Consider the following 21,217-nt stretch of genomic DNA (forward strand, 5'->3'; position numbering starts at 1 on the left):
CACACACACACACATGGAGACGGTGTATGAAATTATGTATGTGATTCCTGTGGTATACGTGGCCCCTGGTAGGACCTCAGTCTCCTAATGAGAGGATCCAGCCAGGGCCAGAGAGAGGCCCTCATTAACCCAGAGAAGAGGAGGGGGGAAAGTGCCAGCTGGTACTAGACTCTGGCTGGGTGAGGGAGTGCATGGAGCCACACACAGAGGAGAAGACTGGCTTTAATTACATCATGAGAATGTGGGTTTCATAACCAAGATAATGGATTCATATTTGTCAGAAAGCAGAGGAAGAGAAAAAGAGAGAGAGGTGGGAGAGAAGGAGAGAGAGAGAGGGGGAGAGAAGGAGAGAGAGAGGGGAGAGAGCAAGAGAGAGGGGGGGAGAAGGTGAGAGAGAGGGGAGAGAGCAAGAGAGAGGGGGAGAGAAGGTGAGAGAAGGAGAGAGAGAGCAAGAGAGAGAAAGAGCGAGAAAGACATAGAGGGAGAAAAAGCAAGATAGAGAGAGAGATGGCTGCACCTTTCCCCAGTAATATTGACACTGAAATAACACCTGTGTCAGTCACTTAGAAGGTATAAAAAAACATTAGAACGTCATTAAAACAGTAACCCATTTCTGTCAGCTTAAAAATACACCAACAATTGACTATGAAAATCATCTATGAAAGCTAGTTTAGATTTAGGTTTATTTGAACATCTTGGTACATACAGTAAGCAGTTTCTAAAAGCTAAAGTTACTGAGCGCTACCTTGCATTTATTCATGTGATCGATTTAGAGTCCAAAGACATTGGCATCACTCCTCGTCATCTCCTTCTGCTTGTTTTCGGCAGCCGTGGCTTTTAGAAACCCAAGTGGAATCCAGTTGGCATGCTAACTATAGCATGTGGTTAAGGCCATGTTAACATTAGCCCCAGAGTGTTTGTCTTGTCCTGCATCTCTCATTGAAATTGTCACAAAAACGTCTTTGCTCCAATAATTTTGAGTCCCTATACATCCCTCGACCAATGGAGGGACAGAGACCGACAGACGAGATGTAATATGAGGCTTATCTGAAACGGTCTGTTTTTGCCCACAAGATCATGCGAACATTGCTCTGCGTCGCGCTACAAAATTTCTTGGCATATTTTTAAAAAATAAAATGGATGTCATTTTCTGACCTACTTCACTGGTGGAGGGAGACAGAGGAAGAATCAGAGCTATCCCACTGGGCATATCTAGTTTTGATTTCCATTTGGTTGAGTTTTCAAATAACGTGAATTCAACGTGAAATCAACAACACATGTCATTGGATTTAGGTGAAAATTTGGGTGAAAAAAAATTGGAAATTCCCTTAGGGGCGGCAGGGTGGCCTTAGTGGTTAGAGGAGGTCGCCTAGTGGTTAGAGGAGGTGGCCTAGTGGTTAGAGGAGGTAGGCTAGTGGTTAGAGACAGGTAGCCTAGTGGTTAGAAAAGGTAGCCTAGTGGTTAGAGACAGGTAGCCTAGTGGTTAGAGGAGGTAGGTAGCCTAGTGGTTAGAGAAGGTAGCCTAGTGGTTAGAGGAGGTAGGCAGCCTAGTGGTTAGAGACAGGTAGTCTAGTGGTTAGAGGAGGTAGGTAGCCTAGTGGTTAGAGAAGGTAGCCAGAACGACAGATTTTTACCTTGTCAGCTCGGGGGATTCAATCTTGCAACCTTACAGTTAACTAGTCCAACGCAATAACAACCTGCCTCTCTCTCGTTGCACTCCACAAGGAGACTGCCTGTTATGCGAATGCAGTAAGCCAAGGTAAGTTGCTAGCTAGTATTAAACTTATCTTATAAAAAACAATCAATCAATCATAATCACTAGTTAACTACACATGGTTGATGATATTACTAGTTTATCTAGTGTGTCCTGTGTTGCATATAATCGATGCGGTGCCTATCGTTGCTGCAATGTGTACCTAACCATAAACATCAATGCCTTTCTTAAAATCAATACACAGAAGTATATATTTTTAAACCTGCATATTTTGCTAAAAGAAATCCAGGTTAGCAGGCAATATTAACCAGGTGAAATTTCTCTTGTGTTCATTGCACGCAGAGTCAGGGTATATGCAACAGTTTGGGCCGCCTAATTTGCCAGAATGTTATGTAATTATGATATAACATTGAAGGTTGTGCAATGTAACAGAAATATTTAGACTTATGGATGCCACCCGTTAGATAACATACGGAACGGTTCCGTATTTCACTGAAAGAATAAACGTTTTCGAGAATATAGTTTCTGGATTCGGCCATATTAATGACCAAAGGCTCGTATTTCTGTGTGTTATCATGTTATAACTAAGTCTATGATTTGATAGAGCAGTCTGACTGAGCAATGGTAGGCACCAGCAGGCTCGTAAGCATTCATTCAAACAGCACTTTCGTGCGTTTGCCAGCATCTGTTTATGACTTCAAGCCAATCAACTCCCGAGATTAGGCTGGTGTAACCGATGTGAAATGGCTAGCTAGTTAGCGTTTCAAACGTCACTCGCTCTGAGACTTGGAGTGGTTGTTCCCCTTGCTTTGCATGGGTGACGCTGCTTCGAACAAGGAATTTGTTAAATAAAATAAAAAATGATGTTGATGACTTTTTGCAAATCCAATTTGTTTTCCACGTCGATTTAAGGTCATCACATTGGTGTTTTGGGTTGAAATGGCGTGGAAACAACGTCGATTCAAGGTCATCACATTGGTGTTTTGGGTTGAAATGGCGTGGAAGCAACGTCGATTCAAGGTCATCACATTGGTGTTTTGGGTTGAAATGGCGTGGAAACAACGTCGATTCAAGGTCATCACATTGGTGTTTTGGGTTGAAATGGCGTGGAAACAACGTCGATTCAAGGTCATCACATTGGTGTTTTGGGTTGAAATGGCGTGGAAACAACGTCGATTCAAGGTCATCACATTGGTGTTTTGGGTTGAAATGGCGTGGAAACAACGTCAATTCAAGGTCATCACATTGGTGTTTTGGGTTGAAATGGCGTGGAAACAACGTAGATTCAAGGTCATCACATTGGTGTTTTGGGTTGAAATGGCGTGGAAACAACGTCGATTCAAGGTCATCACATTGGTGTTTTGGGTTGAAATGGCGTGGAAGCAACGTCGATTCAAGGTCATCACATTGGTGTTTTGGGTTGAAATGGCGTGGAAACAACGTTGATTCAAGGTCATCACATTGGTGTTTTGGGTTGAAATGGCGTGGAAACAACGTCGATTCAAGGTCATCACATTGGTGTTTTGGGTTGAAATGGCGTGGAAACAACGTCGATTCAAGGTCATCACATTGGTGTTTTGGGTTGAAATGGCGTGGAAACAACGTCGATTCAAGGTCATCACATTGGTGTTTTGGGTTGAAATGGCGTGGAAACAACGTAGATTCAAGGTCATCACATTGGTGTTTTGGGTTGAAATGGCGTCGAAACAACGTCGATTCAAGGTCATCACATTGGTGTTTTGGGTTGAAATGGCGTGGAAACAACGTCGATTCAAGGTCATCACATTGGTGTTTTGGGTTGAAATGGCGTGGAAACAACGTCGATTCAAGGTCATCACATTGGTGTTTTGGGTTGAAATGGCGTGGAAGCAACGTCGATTCAAGGTCATCACATTGGTGTTTTGGGTTGAAATGGCGTGGAAACAACATCGATTCAAGGTCATCACATTGGTGTTTTGGGTTGAAATGGCGTGGAAACAACGTTGATTCAACCAGTTTTTTCCCATTGGGATTTTAAATAATTTATTTATTGACTAAGGTCAGAATACAATAGTCCCGATAACTCATGTTGTTTATACTGTATCCACGATGTCAACAGCGTTATGGTCGACACTCCTCCCAAGTTACTTGGCAGTTACCATGGCCGAGCAGCAGCACACAAGACTTCCCTTCAACCACCCCTTCTTGATTGACTAAGGTCTGAATTAAATCTCTGACAGTGACTTATCTGCTCCATGGTAGGTTTCTGTGGCCGACACAACTCCCAAGGTATTGGGAGACATTATGTTGCGTGTCAACTCAAAGATTGACACATCACTGACATTCTCATTAGATGTTGATTGCGTGACATTGGTTTATTACCTGGTACCATGGTTGAGCCAAAACAAATATAAAGAAAGCAATCCCGTTTCCTAGTTTCCTACTTACCCCGGCTCAGACAGGACAGGGTGCAGGATGACCTGGGGTGCCCTGCTGGGGGCCTCTGGGGCCAGGGCCACATCTAGAGAGGAGAGGTATATTGTAAATCCTCACAACACTGGGCATTACATAGTCTTTATACCACAGCACAGTGTAATATCACATACAGTGCATTTGGAAAGTATTCAGAGCCCTTGAGTTTTTCCACATGTTGTTACGTTACAGCCTTATTCTAAAAGTGATTAAATTGTTTTTTTCCTCATCAATTTACACACAATACCCTAAAATGACAAAGTAAAAACAGATTGTTAGATTTTTTTTAACAAGAAAAATGAAAAAAGAAAGAAAAAGAGGGGGGGAAAAAATCACTGAATATACAAAGTATATCCCCTTCAAATGAGTGGATATAGCTATTTCAGCCACACCGTTTGCTGACAAAATGGAGCAGACCGCCATGCAATCTCCATAGACAAACATTGGCAGTAGAATGGCCTTACTGAAGAGATCAGTGACTTTCAACGTGGCACCACCATAGGATGCCACCTTTTCAACGAGTCAGTTTGTCAAATTTCTGCACTGCTACAGCTGCCCCAGTCAACTGTAAGTGCTGTCATTGCGAAGTGGAAACGTCTAGGAGCAACAACGGCTCAGTCACGAAGTCGTAGGCCTCACAAGCTCACAGAACTGGACCGCAGAGTGCTGAATCGTGTTGCAACACACACTACCGAGTTCCAAACTTGTTCTGAAAGCAACCTCAACACAAGAACGGTTCGTGGGGAATTTCATTAAATGGGTTTCCATGGCCGAGCAGCAGCACACAAGACTAAGATCACCATGCGCAATGCCAAGCATCGGCATTGGACTCTGCAGCAGTGGAAACACATTCTCTGGAGTGATGAATCACGCTTCACCCTCTGGCAGTCCGATGGATGAATCTGGGTTTGACGGTTGCCAGGAGAACGCTACCTGCCGCAATGCATAGTGCCAACTGAAAAAATTGGTGGAGGAGGAATAATGGTCTGGGGCTGTTTTTCATGGTTCCGGCCCCTTAGTTCCAATGAAGGGAAATCTTAACGCTACAGCATACAAAGACATTCTAGACCATTCCGGGCTTCCTTTCCTGTTACAGCATGATAACGCCCCCGTTCACAAAGCGAGATCCATACAGAAATGGCTTCTTGAGATCGGTGTGGAAGAACTTGACTAGCCAGCACAGAGCCCTGTTCTCAACCCCATCGAACACCTTTGGGATGAATTGGAACGCCGACTGCGAGCCAGACCTAATCGCCCAACATCAGTGCCCAACCTCCCTAATGCTCTTGTTGCTGAATAGAAGCAAGTCCCCTCAGCAATGTTCCAAGATCTAGTGGAAAGCCTTCCCAGAGGAGTGGAGGCAACTATAGTAGCAAAAGGGGGACCAACTCCATATTAATGCCCATGATTTTGGAATGAGATGTTCGACGAGCAGGTGTCCACATATTTCTGGCCATGTAGTTTATGTTATATTGTCACATACACCAGATAGCATAGGGGTGCAGAGGTTGCTGCAGTGCTGCCTGGTAAATCAGAATAAATGAATAAATAAATCAAATATTTATATTTATTTATTACTATTGTATGAGCGGACCAAAACAGTCAACAGCAGCGCAGAGAGAAAAAAGGATTTAGGTACCCCCACAACTAAACTTCTTCCCGTGGCCATGCCGGATAGCTGCAGTGAAATGTGTTGCTTTGTGTAGCTTTGTGTTATTTTGTCTTCCTTTGTGTTGCTTTGTCTTGCTTTGTGTTGCAAATTAGTTGTTTGATAGGCTGGTAAGTGCATGTAATACAATTATAATTCAATGTTTTAACTGAAATTTCATGACACTACTCATGACTCCATAACATACACTATGAGGATCAGTCCTATATCACGGTACTGTATCTCTGACTCTTCCAAAGGTTACACCCTGTTTCACCCCCATACACATGTAGGATCTTTATTTGATCACGCTGTCGTTGAAATAAAAACTTGCAATGTATTCCAGGTTTAAAAAGCCTTCTAAAGTTTGTCATTTTCACTTTAATTAAAACGTATCAACCATAACAAAAAAACACAATAATTCAGATTTTCTGTTGCTGCAGGATTACGATCCACAGCTTTAAAAGACTCTGTAATTGTCACGCCCTGACCTTAGTTATCTTTGTTTTCTTTATTATTTTGGTTAGGTCAGGGTGTGACGAGGGTGGTATGTGTGTTTTTGTCTTGTCTAGGGTTTTTTGTAATTCTATGGGGTTTTTGTATTGTCTAGGTAATGTAGGTCTATGGTGGCCTGAATTGGTTCCCAATCAGAGACAGCTGTTTATCGTTGTCTCTGATTGGGGATCCTATTTAGGTTGCCATTTTCCATTTTGGTTTTGTGGGTTATTGTCTATGTGTAGTTTGCATGTCAGCACTCGTGTTATAGCTTCACGTTCGTTTTGTTATTTTGTTAGTTTGTTTAGTGTTCTTCGTTTAATAAAGTAGAATGTATTCATATCACGCTGCGCCTTGGTCTCCTTGTTATGACGAACGTGACAGTAATGGCTCGCCTGAGGAGACGAGACTGAGGAGAGGAGCCTGAGGAGAGGAGACTGAGGAGAGGAGACTGAGGAGAGGAGACTGAGGGGAGGATAGGAGACTGAGGAGAGGAGCCTGAGGAGAGGAGATTGAGGAGAGGATGTTGGGAAGAGGAGACTGAGGGAGAGGAGAGGAAAGTGAGGAGAGGAGACTGAGGAAAAAGAGAGGAGACTGAGGAGAGGAGAGTGAGGAGACTGAGGAGAGGAGCATGAGGAGAGGAGACTGAGGGGAGGAGATTGAGGAGGGGAAAGTGAGGAGAGGAGAATGAGGAAAAGGAGAGGAGACTGAGGAGAGGAGACTGAGGAGACTGAGGAGAGGAGCATGAGGAGAGGAGAAAGACGAGAGGAGACTGAGGGGAGGAGATTGAGGAGAGGAGAAAGACGAGAGGAGACTGAGGGGAGGAGACTGAGGAGAGGAGACTGAGGAGAGGAGCCTGAGGAGAGGAGCCTGAGGAGAGGACACTGAGGAGAGGAGGCTGAGGAGAGGAGACTGACGAGAAGAGGAGAGAGAAGACATCAAAAGTACCCTCCTCCTTCGGCCTGGTGCAGTATGGGTATCATAATGCTCAATTACAAGGCACTTACCTGGGAAGATGAACTGCTGCTTGTATTTGAAGTAAGAAGAGGCTGGATAGGAGGGGAGAGGGAGAGAGGGAGAGAGAGAGAGATAGAGGTAGGGAGAGAGAGAGGTAGGGAGAGAGAGAGAGATAGATGGAGAGAGAGGGAGAGAGAGAGAGAGGGAGAGAGAGAGAGCGAGTGAGAGAGAATGAGAATGAGAGAGAATGAGAGAGAGAGAGAGAGAGAGAGAGAGAGAGAGAGAGAGAGGATCAGAGTTACGGTGCAGACCCTTTTTTGTCTTCTTTCACTGACAATCAGCACAGAGCTGGGTTCATAGAAGGGTAGAAATGACAAGAATGAAATGTCTTTCCTAGAACAGACAGCTCTAAAAAATAAAACAGTAGTAACGCTAAATGTACTACTTCTATCAGAAGAAATGTCTAAATGAACTTTAAATAAAGTTTGATTTGAGACTTTATCTGGGGGAAAAAACTCAATGTTTTCATTTAAATCCCGTACCTGTTAAACTGAACTGTTTCTGTAGCCGTGCCGACTGTGGGGAGGGGTGCAGGGGGGAGGGAGGGGTGGCACTAGAGGGGAGGGGGGGAACGGGGGAGGAAGGAGTGGAGGAGGTGGTGGAGGAGGGGTTACTACTGGAGTCTGGCTGGTACGGGACAGGTATGTGATCCTGAGAACAGAAAGAGATAGAGAGAGAGAGGGAGAAAGAGAGGGGGAGTGAGAGTGAGAGGGAGAAATAAGAGGAGAAAGTGAGAGAGAGGGAGAGTGAGGGGGGGTAAAGAGAGATACAGAGAGAGATAGAGGGAGAGAGAGGGGGTAGAGAGAGATAAGGAGAGAGATATAGAGAGATACATAATTAAATAGACCAGTATTATAGTTTATCTCTATGGCCATTAGCAGGTGGAACTAGTATATTTTCTGACTCTTCCTCATTCACAAGATAGCACCTGACAACGCACCTGTTGTCTAATGGCGTTGTTATGATGAGGGTCCATAGAGATACTAGAGAGATATGTGCTCTTGGAGCTAAAAGCTCTTTTACGTGGTAGGGTAGAAATGAGTGGCCTTGGTTGACCTCTCTCATTATGGAGTGTTGCTGTGTGTGTGTTGTTGACTTATAGCTGCTAATACTATGTTCATTTCCTGGTTGTATTGGGGAAGTCGTACAGAGTGAGGGAGTGAAAAAACTCTGGTCTCAAACTACACTGGTAATGGTCATAGTGAATTAGCAGATGTCCATTAAAAGCATCTCGTTAAAAAAGGATAAAAAACTAATGACAGGACACAGTGAGGTAAAACGCCGAACTGTAAGGGCCACACAATGTTGCCTAAAATGCCCCTTATGAAATTATGATGAGGGTTAGAGGTTTTCAGTTCTGTCATCCCAAACAGTGTTTGAAGAATTGTAAAGTATACATCTGTTGGCTACGGTATGAAGAGTGAAAATGAATTAGTACAACAACAGAAAAACATCCAATAGACTGATTAATCCAGTACTGCTAGTCCGTCTGAGAGACTGAGATTCAGTGGATTTCAAACAGAAAGAAAGAACAGATGGACTTTTGATAAGACAAACCTCAGATGTGGAGCCCAGAGCAGTTTGTGTGTGTGTGTGGGGGGGGGGGGGGGGGGGGGTACGGTGGTTCCTACCTTGTTGATTTTGCTGGTTTTGGGCAGCGTCTGACTGATGTGCAGGTCTGTGTACCTGAGGGGGTTGTTGATGTCACATGGTACCGATTCAGTCCGTACCAAACGAGCTGGTAGAGACAGAATCAGACGTAAACAACAGAACACTGAGTGAGGGCTTTGAGCAGATGTGATATGGCTGTCCATTACAGAAAGTCTTCATCTCCTCAAATTTCTAAATGTGTTAAATGGAAGATGGTCCCTTGTTACTAGCGCAAGGGAACACTTAAGAACAACGTAAGATAGCTGGCCAACTTCAAATAGCAGAGACTTCAGAAAGGTTCTGTAGTTAATTAAAAAAAGAAAGATTGATAAATTTATTGTTTTACCTTGATTTCCTTGGTGATCTGTCGCACCAGTTGGGAGAAAAACAGAGACGTGTAAAGAACATACAGTAAAAACTAACTTCAGATGACAGAGAACCTTATAAAGTAGTATTTCCATAACAAACCCACTATAGCAGAGAATGTGTCACGCCCTGACCGTAGAGAGCCTTTTAATGTCACTATTTGGTTTGGTCAGGGTGTGATTTGGGGTGGGCATGCTAGGTTTCGTTTTCTATGATTTTGTGTTTTTATGTTTTGGCCGGGTATGGTTCTCAATCAGGGACAGCTGTCTATGGTCGTCTCTGATTGGGAACCATACTTAGGTAGCCCTTTTCCCTCCTTTCTGTGTGGGAAGTTGTCTTTGTTTGTTGGCACTATAGCGTCACGGTTGTTTTGGATGGTTTATTGATTTTGTCGGCTTCATACGAAATAAAGGAATATGTACTCTCACCACGCTGCACCTTGGTCCAGTTCTTTCAACAGCCGTGACAGAATGAGTATTATTTTAAAGAAATACTTCCATAACAAAACCACTATAGCAGAAAATATAGCAGAGAATGAGTATTCTTTTAAAGTAATACTTCCATAACAAAACCACTATAGCAGAAAATATAGCAGAGAATGAGTATTCTTTTAAAGTAATACTTCCATAACAAAACCACTATAGCAGAAAATATAGCAGAGAATGAGTATTCTTTTAAAGTAATACTTCCATAACAAAACCACTACAGCAGAGAATATAGCAGAGAATGAGTATTCTTTTAAAGTAATACTTCTATAACTAAAGCACTATAACAGAGAATGAGTATACTTTTAAAGAAAGTAATACTTGCATAACAATCCTAATAAGTATTCCTAAAACGAATATGTTTTGCGCTGCTGAATTACAGTAGGGTTATATACAGTGTCTCTCCTAACTTGAGATACATGTGCAGTTTGTGTTACTGCTTATGTTGAGAATACCACTAAGACGTTGTGTGGCCTGTGTATCAAGGTCTACAGCTATTAAAATGACGCATTAAAACACTTCCAGTCGCTTTCAGAAACACAATCTGCTAAATGACATGATGTATGAATTTAAAGACAAGTGGTGAAATGGTCCTTGAGGTTATGTGGCCTGTACATGAAGTCAGGCTTCAGCCTTACAGTAAGCTGCTGGTATACAGTCCTTTGTTACCTTTGAGGGGGTTACTCCCTCCTCGTTGGATGATCAGCAAATGGCAAGGCGGGGCTTCTTTGGTGCATTTGTTATGGCACTTCAGCCTAGTGAAAAAACAGAATGATATACACTCTGAAACCAGGGTCGTGTCTGAAATGACACCCTATATTCCCTATGTAGTGCACGACTTCTGATCAAAAGTAGAGCACTGTATAGGGAATAGGGTGCTACTTCGGACATAACCCCTGACATCACTGAATCTCTGCAATTCATTTTCAAAACAGTTAAAATACAAATGTCTTGAATATTTAATAGTCTGGGCCATTAAGGAAATAAAAAGCTGTCCTTCTGTCAAAGATTTCTCATTCGGTCGATTGAGAAATTGGTTAATTTCTTTGAGTAATCTGTTTAAAATGATAATTGGTAATTGCTGTTCAGTTCCTTTTCAGAGACTTTTCAAAGTATACCGTGACAAATGATCCTTACAGAGTTCTAATAAGAATGTATGGATGACAAAAAAGAGCTTATGACCCATAACCAACCAGCATAATGATTGATGTAGATTTGTTTTACTTCACTAAGCACACCAGGATAAATTCTAAGAAACATTTGATGCATGGCTATAATGTTTTGTCATGGTGTAGACATGCTTTTCACAAACCAAGATCATTTTGGGAAGAAGGACCTACTTGCAGTTTTTACATTTGAGTCCAAACAACATTCCTTTCCCACATACTATGCATGTCTGAGACATCCAATACTTGGTGGAAAACCTGCAAGGACAAGAGAGAGAGAGAGAGTGAGTTCAGATCACACAGACAAAACATCTTCTACCTGTTTCTCCATGCATAAATGAGTCCCCAAAATAACATAAAAACAGCAGGTGTGCATCACTGCACAGAGGAAACATCACTGATTGCTTGTGACCTTCCAGACAATGATTCCTATTCCCATGTGATGACAAATGGCTTTTGTCATAGAACGCCTCATATTCACAGGTTAACCTTTTCTTAACATGTGAATGATGGGCGCCTTTAGGCTTATTCTTCCCCCTCCTTCTAAAGATTGTCGTGCTAATCTCCAATGCACCTTGATTCAATTTGGGGTTCACCTGGCACTCCTTTCATTATCCCTCTCCAATGGTGAGTTTGTGGCTGTGCTCTTTGAATAACTGCTGTGACAGCCAACTTGAATCAACGTGGAGTAGATGTTGAATTGACGTCTGTGCCCAGTGGGGAGAGACCCTGGTGCTGCATCAAGGCGGTAAGACAGCAATCATTCCCAGAGATGAAGATGGAGCCAGGCAGAAACCGCGGCACAGCGCAAGATCTCAAGATGCTGCCACTTATCAAACAGGCAAATCTACAGTGTGTCTTAATTCTCTTGAATGATAATAAGCAATTCCCTACTTCGAGGTTCGAAGGAGTATCTGAGTGCCAGGAAGCACAGGGAAGAGCTAGGGGGTTTATTGACTGATAGATCTGACACCTGGGTTCAAGTAGCAGGCTGGCTGGGGTAATGGAATATGACTGACACAGGCTGACACCTTGGTTCAAGTAGAAGGCTGGCTGGGGTAATGGAATATGACTGACACAGGCTGACACCTGGGTTCAAGTAGCAGGCTGGCTGGGGTAATGGAATATGACTGACACAGGCTGACACCTTGGTTCAAGTAGAAGGCTGGCTGGGGTAATGGAATATGACTGACACAGGCTGACACCTGGGTTCAAGTAGCAGGCTGGTGCAATAGAATATGATGGATAGAGGCTGACAGAATCAGAATCTCTTCATTAGGAACCCTCGAATCGCCTCGTACCGTCGCTAAACAGAACCAGGGAGAGCACAATTCAATCTCCCGTCCTGGCGGTAGAGCCTAAATGATACGTTTGTTTTAGCAGGCCATACCTATGCTACCAAAGTTCAACTGGCGTTAAAGTGAGATATGTTTTCACAGATATTTATTTTCCATTCCCAGGGAGATGGTGCTATAGCCTTTACTTATGCATAATAACATGTGCTTACAATATAAGCTGCAGGTACAGACAGACACACCTAGTTTTTCTTTATTTTTACTATTTTCTACATTGTAGTGAAGTCATCAAAACTATGAAATATCACATATGTAATCATGTAGTAAGCTAAGAAACACCCCTTTGCCTTGATGACAGCTTTGCACACTCTTAGCATTCTCTCAACCAGCTTCATGAGGTAGTCACCTGGAATGCATTTCAATTAACAGATGTGCCTTGTTAAAAGTTCATTTGTGGAATTTATTTCCTTCGAAATGCATTTGCGCCAATCAGTTGTGTTGTGACAAGGTAGGTGTGATATACAGAAGATAGCCCTATTTGGTAAAAGACCAAGTCCATATTATGACAAGAACAGCTCAAATAAGCAAGGAGAAATGACAGTCCATCATTACTTTAAGACATGAAGTTCAGTCAATACGGAACATTTCAAGAACTTTTAAAGTTTCTTCATGTGCAGTCGCAAAAACCACCAAGCGCTATGATGAAACTGCCTCTCATGAGGACCACCACAGGAAAGGAAGACTCAGTTACCTCTGCTGCAGAGGAAAGGTTCATTAGAGAGTTACCAGCCTCAGAAATTGCGACCCAAATAAATTATTCACAGAGTTCAAGTAAAAGACACATCACAACATCAACTGTTCAGAGGAGACTGTGTGAATCAGGCCTTCAGGGTCGAATTGCTGCAAATAAACCACTACTAAAGGACACCGATAAGAAGAAGAGACTTGCTTGGGCCAAGAAACACAAGAAATGGACATTAGACCGGTGGAAATCTGTCCTTTGGTCTGAGTCCAAATGTGAGATTTTTTGTTCCAACCGCCATGTCTTTGTGAGACGCAGAGTAGGTGAAAGGATGATCTCCATATGATTGGTTCCCACCCATGAAGCATGGAGGAGGAGGTGTGATGGTGTGGTGGTGCTTTGCTAGTGACACTGTCAGTAATTTATTAAGAATTCAAGGCACATTTAACAAGCATGGCTACCACAGCATTCTGCAGTGATACGCCATCCCATCCTGTTTGCGCTTAGTGGGACTATCATTTGTTTTTCAAATGATAGTCCCAGTAAGTTTGGGATGTGTTGGACCGCAGAGTGAAGGAAAAGCAGAAAACAAGTGCCCAGCATACGTGGGAACTCCTTCAAGACTGTTGGAAAAGCATTCCAGGTGAAGCTGGTTGAAAGAATGCCAAGAGTGTGCAAAACTGTCATCAAGGCAAAGGGTGGCTACTTTGAAGAATCTAAAATCTAAAATATATTTTGATTTGTTTAACACTTTTTTGGTTACTCCATGATTCCATATGTGTAATTTCATAGTTTTGACATCTTCACTATTATTCTACAATGTAGAAAATAGTAAAAATAAAGAAAAACCCTTGAATGAGTGTGTGTCCAAACTTTTGACTGATACTGTATATACAGTGCCTTGCGAAAGTATTCGGCCCCCTTGAACTTTGCGACCTTTTGCCACATTTCAGGCTTCAAACATAAAGATATAAAACTGTATTTTTTTGTGAAGAATCAACAACAAGTGGGACACAATCATGAAGTGGAACGACATTTATTGGATATTTCAAACTTCAAATCAAAAACTGAAAAATTGGGCGTGCAAAATTATTCAGCCCCCTTTAAGTTAATACTTTGTAGCGCCACCTTTTGCTGCGATTACAGCTGTAAGTCGCTTGGGGTATGTCTCTATCAGTTTTGCACATCGAGAGACTGAAATTTTTTCCCATTCCTCCTTGCAAAACAGCTCGAGCTCAGTGAGGTTGGATGGAGAGCATTTGTGAACAGCAGTTTTCAGTTCTTTCCACAGATTCTCGATTGGATTCAGGTCTGGACTTTGACTTGGCCATTCTAACACCTGAATATGTTTATTTTTGAACCATTCCATTGTAGATTTTGCTTTATGTTTTGGATCATTGTCTTGTTGGAAGACAAATCTCCGTCCCAGTCTCAGGTCTTTTGCAGACTCCATCAGGTTTTCTTCCAGAATGGTCCTGTATTTGGCTCCATCCATCTTCCCATCAATTTTAACCATCTTCCCTGTCCCTGCTGAAGAAAAGCAAGCCCAAACCATGATGCTGCAACCACCATGTTTGACAGTGGGGATGGTGTGTTCGGCTGTGTTGCTTTTACGCCAAACATAACGTTTTGCATTGTTGCCAAAAAGTTCCATTTTGGTTTCATCTGACCAGAGCATGTTTGGTGTGTCTCCCAGGTGGCTTGTGGCAAACTTTAAACAACACTTTTTATGGATATCTTTAAGAAATGGCTTTCTTCTTGCCACTCTTCCATAAAGGCCAGATTTGTGCAATATACGACTGACTGTTGTCCTATGGACAGAGTCTCCCACCTCAGCTGTAGATCTCTGCAGTTCATCCAGAGTGATCATGGGCCTCTTGGCTGCATCTCTGATCAGTCTTCTCCTTGTATGAGCTGAAAGTTTAGAGGGACGGCCAGGTCTTGGTAGATTTGCAGTGGTCTGATACTCCTTCCATTTCAATATTATCGCTTGCACAGTGCTCCTTGGGATGTTTAAAGCTTGGGAAATCTTTTTGTATCCAAATCCGGCTTTAAACTTCTTCACAACAGTATCTCGGACCTGCCAGGTGTGTTCCTTGTTCTTCATGATGCTCTCTGCGCTTTTAACGGACCTCTGAGACTATCACAGTGCAGGTGCATTTATACGGAGACTTGATTACACACAGGTGGATTGTATTTATCATCATTAGTCATTTAGGTCAACATTGGATCATTCAGAGATCCTCACTGATCTTCTGGAGAGAGTTTGCTGCACTGAAAGTAAAGGGGCTGAATAATTTTGCACGCCCAATTTTTCAGTTTTTGATTTGTTAAAAAAGTTTGAAATATCCAATAAATGTTGTTCCACTTCATGATTGTGTCCCACTTGTTGTTGATTCTTCACAAAAAAATACAGTTTTATATCTTTATGTTTGAAGCCTGAAATGTGGCAAAAGGTCGCAAAGTTCAAGGGGGCCGAATACTTTCGCAAGGCACTGTAAATGTGCTTGTCTCTGGCTGATGAGGCATTAAGACATGTGTGCACAACCACTGTCTTTCCTCCTCAGTGACCTTCAACAGTGGGCAAACTCCCACGTACTTCTGAGGCTGAGCGAGAGAAGAAGAGAGAGCGAGAGAGAAAGAGAGAGAGAGATATACAGAGAGAGAGAGAGAGCATGAGAGAGAGAGATACAGAGAGAGAGAGATACAGAGAGAGAGAGAGATACAGAGAGAGAGAGAGAGCATGAGAGAGACAGAGAGAGAGAGAGAGCATGAGAGAGACAGAGAGAGAGAGATACAGAGAGAGAGAGAGAGCATGAGAGAGAGAGAGATACAGAGAGAGAGAGATACAGAGAGAGAGAGATACAGAGAGAGAGAGAGAGCATGAGAGAGACAGAGAGAGAGAGAGAGCATGAGAGAGACAGAGAGAGAGAGAGATACAGAGAGAGAGAGAGAGCATGAGAGAGACAGAGAGAGAGAGAGAGCATGAGAGAGACAGAGAGAGAAAGAGCGACAGACAACGAAGTAGAGAAAAGTCAGTACGTAGGCAGGTTCTCGTGGCCAATAGCGGTGGTGTATTGCTCAACTTGGAAATCCATAGCATTTGGGAGTCATCAGGGGTTCAAATGTGGAATGAGCACAAAGATTACTTTTGCCCCCTAATTGGTCTGACATTCTGTTCGTCAGGTGTGGAGAAACAGACACATTAAGACACACTACCACACATTCCTGAACACTCAAACCATCACACACACACACAGGTTACCGGTGTTTTATGGAGTTTCCCAGGTCTCTCTGGGGGATCTGTGGGGACCAGCGAGGCACTGAGAGAGTGTCTGGAGGAGGAGAGATATAAAGAGGGATGGATAAGAATGTAACGATGATTAGATATTGGACCAAATGTAGGGCTTGATTCAGTCAAACATGCAGCTTTGTAGCCTAAAACATGTGTCTTAATGTTTGGACGGTGGAGGGTAGGACTAGATATCAACACATGCCCTTGTATTGAATAGTTCCATGCTGAATACCACAGTACACTGATTGTGACTGGACTAAAGCAAAAACTGATTTGTGGACTGCATGACATTTCACCAAATTAATAGATGAGTAAAAACTGGTCTGATCTCACTTTGGTATTTACTACAATCAAATATAAGTGACAAAAGTCTGATCATCGTCAGAATCATGAGATAAAATGATTCACTTCTGGATCTTTAGAGAAAACATTCAAGTTATTCTCTTTTCCAAATGTTCTTTTATCATTCAGACAGAATGGAATCAGAACTCTCAGCTTTGACCACACAGTAAATTAATAAACAAAGAATTCTCAGTTACATTCACGATTACAAACAATCTAAGCCTCAAGGTGTACGATACATGAAAGATATAGGAACATGGCTCCAAAGAACATTCTTCTGACACCACCATTACTGCAGTACACTGCTGAGATATTCAGCATTACTACAGTATAATGCTCAGATATTCAGCATTACTACAGTACACTGCTCAGATATTCAGCATTACTACAGTACACTGCGGAGATATTCAGCATTACTACAGTATAATGCTCAGATATTCAGCATTACTACAGCATACTGCTCAGATATTCATCATTACTACAGTATACTGCTCAGATATTCAGCATTACTACAGTATACTGCTCAGATGTTCATCATTACTACAGTATAATGCTCAGATATTCACCATTACTACAGTATACTGCTCAGAAATTCAACATCAACAAAGTGTGAGATTGAGCAAAAAGCCCAGACCAGACTTAACCCGCTACATAGACTTTAGTGTGAATAAATTATGTACCATACTTATTCTGTGCATTGCATTTCTGTGTGTGTGTGTGTGTGTGTGTGTGAGTGTGTGTGTGTGTGTGTGTGTGTGAATTTGTGTGGGTGTGTGTGTGTCAGAGCTAGAGAGAGAGAGCAAGAGAGGGAGCGAGACAGCGAGAGATAGATGAAATACCACAGTGTACCATCACAGCAGCAATATTTGTGACTTGTTGCCACAAGAAAAGGGCAACCAGTGAAGAACAAACACCATTGTAAATACAACCCATATTTATGTTTAGTATTTTCCCTTTTGTACTTAAACTATTTGCGCAGTGCTACAACACTGTATGAACATAGCCACAACATGACATTTGAAATGTCTCTATTCCTTTGGAACTTTTGTGAGTTTACTGTTAATTTCTGATTGTTTATTTCACTTTTGTTTATTATCTATTTCACTTGCTTTGGCAATGTTAACATATACTGTATGTGCCATGCCAATAAAGCCTTTTGAATTGAATTGAGAGAGAGAGCAAGAGAGAGATACTGAGAGAGAGAGATACTGAGAGAGAGAGATACTGAGAGAGAGATACTGAGAGAGAGAGAGAGAGAGAGAGAGGGAGAGAGAGAGAGAGAGAGAGAGAGAGGAAGAAAGAGAGAGATACTGAGAGAGGAAGAGAGAGATACTGAGAGAGGAAGAGAGAGAGGGATACTGAGAAAGGAAAGAGAGAGATACTGAGAAAGGAAGAGAGAGAGAGATAATGAGAGAGGAAGAGAGAGAGAGAGAGAGAGATACTGAGAGAGGAAGAAAGAGAGATATACTGAGAGAGGAAGAGAGAGATACTGAGAGAGGAAGAGAGAGAGAGATACTGAGAAAGGAAAGAGAGAGATACTGAGAAAGGAAGAGAGAGAGATAATGAGAGAGGAAGAGAGAGAGATACTGAGAGAGGAGGAGAGAGAGACAGAGAGAGAGAGAGAGAGAGAGAGAGAGAGAGAGATACTGAGAGAGGAAGAAAGAGAGAGATACTGAGAGAGGAAGAAAGAGAGAGATACTGAGAGAGGAAGAGAGAGAGAGATACTGAGAGAGGAAGAGAGAGAGAGATACTGAGAAAGGAAGAGAGAGAGAGAGATACTGAGAAAGGAAGAGAGAGAGAGATACTGAGAGAGGAAGAGAGAGATACTGAGAGAGGAAGAAAGAGAGAGATACTGAGAGAGGAAGAAAGAGAGAGATACTGAGAGGAAGAGAGAGAGAGATACTGAGAGAGGAAGAGAGAGAGAGATACTGAGAGAGGAAGAGAGAGAGAGATACTGAGAAAGGAAGAGAGAGAGATATACTGAGAAAGGAAGAGAGAGAGAGAGAGATACTGAGAAAGGAAGAGAGAGAGATACTGAGAGAGGAAGAGAGAGATACTGAGAGAGGAAGAGAGAGAGAGATACTGAGAAAGGAGGAGAGAGAGAGAGAGAGAGAGAGAGAGAGACTCAGAGAGAGAGAGAGAGAGAGAGACAGAGAGAGAGAGAGAGAGAGAGCACTCCCAATTCTTCTCATTTCTCAGTATGAAAACAAAGATGTCTTCAGTTTCACCACTCAAAAACAAGGTCTGAAGAAGGACGAGGAATAGCAGAAAGAGGAAGAAGAGGAGGAGGACGAGGTGGAAGACGAGGTGGAAGAGGAGGGGGTACCACTTTATGTTACGTGTAGGAGTGCTTGAACAATGAGCAGTAAGGAAGGAAACTCAGCTATTTTGAAAATAGCTCCATAGATTGAATCCAGATGGAAGAGATACAGTATTTGTAAGATAATTATTCACACTGAAAAATTATTTCAACCGAAATGTTTGTGTATTGTCCAATAAAATCAAATCAAATTTATTTGTCACATACACATGGTTAGCAGATGTTAATGCGAGTGTAGCGAAATGCTTGTGCTTCTAGTTCCGACAATGCAGTAATAACCAACGAGTAATCTAACCTAACAATTCCAAAACTACTACCTTATACACACAAGTGTAAAGGGATAAAAAATATGTACATAAAGATATGAATGAGTGATGGTACAGAACGGCATAAGCAAGATGCAGTAGATGGTATCGAGTACAGTATATACATATACATATGAGATGAATAATGTAGGTAGGGTATGTAGACAAAGTGGCATAGTTTAAAGTGGCTAGTGATACATGTATTACATAAAGATGCAGTAGATGATATAGAGTACAGTATATACATATACATATGAGATGAATAATGTAGGGTATGTAAACATTATATTAAGTAGCATTGTTTAAAGTGGCTAGTGATATATTTTACATCAATTCCCATCTATTCCCATTATTAAAGTGGCTGGAGTTGAGTCAGTGTGTTGGCAGCAGCCACTCAATGTTAGTGGTGGCTGTTTAACAGTCTGATGGCCTTGTGATAGAAGCTGTTTTTCAGTCTCTCGGTCCCAGCTTTGATGCACCTGTACTGACCTCGCCTTCTGGATGATAGCGGGGTGAATAGGCAGTGGCTCGGGTGGTTGTTGTCCTTGATGATCTTTATGGCCTTCCTGTGACATCGGGTGGTGTAGGTGTCCTGGAGGACAGGTAGTTTGCCCCGGTGATGCGTTGTGCAGACCTCACTACCCACTGGAGAGCTTTACGGTTGTGGGCGGAGCAGTTGCCGTACCAGGCGGTGATACAGCCCGACAGGATGCTCTCGATTGTGCATCTGTAGAAGTTTGTGAGTGCTTTTGGTGACAAGCCGAATTTTTTCAGCCTCCTGAGGTTGAAGAGGCGCTGCTGCGCCTTCTTCACGATGCTGTCTGTGTGGGTGGACCAATTCAGTTTGTCTGTGATGTGTACGCCGAGGAACTTAAAACTTACTACCCTCTCCACTACTGTCCCATTGATGTGGATAGGGGGGTGCTCCCTCTGCTGTTTCCTGAAGTCCACAATCATCTCCTTTGTTTTGTTGACGTTGAGTGTGAGGTTATTTTCCTGACACCACACTCCGAGGGCCCTCACCTCCTCCCTGTAGGCCGTCTCGTCGTTGTTGGTAATCAAGCCTACCACTGTAGTGTCGTCCGCAAACTTGATGATTGAGTTGGAGGCGTGCATGGCCACGCAGTCGTGGGTGAACGGGGGGAGTACAGGAGAGGGCTCAGAACGCACCCTTGTTGGGCCCCAGTGTTGAGGATCAGCGGGGTGGAGATGTTGTTACCTACCCTCACCACCTGGGGGCGGCCCGTCAGGAAGTCCAGTACCCAGTTGCACAGGGCGGGGTCGAGACACAAGTTAAATCCTGAGCTGTAGTCGATGAACAGCATTCTCACATAGGTATTCCCTGTCAAGATAAAATAATTTGAACATTTGGAAAAATGAAGTAATCTTTTTGGACCTACTTCATCACTGTGTAACAGTTCTTAAGGTTGGCTAGTAACAGTAACGCGTCCCTAGTGTGTAGAATTGTGTTTTTCATGTTTGATATTTCCAGCCTGAGCCCTACTCACCTTAACACTGAAAGAGATTTAGTAATTCTGTTCACATAGTCCATGTTTACCAAACATGAGATTTAGTTTTTTACACTAAGCAGTTGAAGGGTGAACCTACTCTTAATGTATACACTGTTTCTGACCCAGCCTGTGTGTGTGTGTGTGTGTGTGTGTGTGTGTGTGTGTGTGTGTGTGTGTGTGTGTGTGTGTGTGTGTGTGTGTGTGTGTGTGTGTGGGCGTGCGTGCGCGCGTGCGTGTGCATGCGTGTGTGTGTCTGTGTGCATGTCTGTGTGTGTGCATGCGTGCGTGTGTGTGTGTGCATGTGTGAAAATGTTCTGTGCAAATCTATTCTCCATTCTGTTTCACTTTCAATAATATGACCCTGACCTGACCTGTCGTTAACAGAGCCATGTGTTCAGAGAGCTGGATCATGTCA

General features: G+C 42.8%; 1 protein-coding gene across 4 annotated transcripts in view; it reads right to left on the reverse strand.

Moving 5' to 3' along the window:
• Nucleotides 1–21,217, reverse strand: part of LOC110535114 (kinase suppressor of Ras 2) — a 128,045-nt gene that overhangs the window by 33,300 nt on the left and 73,528 nt on the right. For 3 of the 4 annotated variants that reach the window (XM_036936320.1, XM_036936321.1, XM_036936319.1), the window contains exons 7-14: nt 16,295–16,364; nt 11,167–11,250; nt 10,496–10,581; nt 9,322–9,348; nt 8,957–9,063; nt 7,808–7,976; nt 7,316–7,357; nt 4,142–4,214 (exon numbers count right to left, since the gene is read on the reverse strand). In XM_036936320.1, the coding sequence (XP_036792215.1) occupies nt 4,142–4,214; nt 7,316–7,357; nt 7,808–7,976; nt 8,957–9,063; nt 9,322–9,348; nt 10,496–10,581; nt 11,167–11,250; nt 16,295–16,364 (658 nt within the window). The remainder of the gene's footprint in view (nt 1–4,141; nt 4,215–7,315; nt 7,358–7,807; nt 7,977–8,956; nt 9,064–9,321; nt 9,349–10,495; nt 10,582–11,166; nt 11,251–16,294; nt 16,365–21,217) is intronic. The other variant, XM_036936322.1, reaches the window with a different exon arrangement.

The sequence above is a fragment of the Oncorhynchus mykiss genome, chromosome 11 (assembly GCF_013265735.2).
Source record: "Oncorhynchus mykiss isolate Arlee chromosome 11, USDA_OmykA_1.1, whole genome shotgun sequence".
Classification (NCBI taxonomy): domain Eukaryota; kingdom Metazoa; phylum Chordata; class Actinopteri; order Salmoniformes; family Salmonidae; genus Oncorhynchus; species Oncorhynchus mykiss.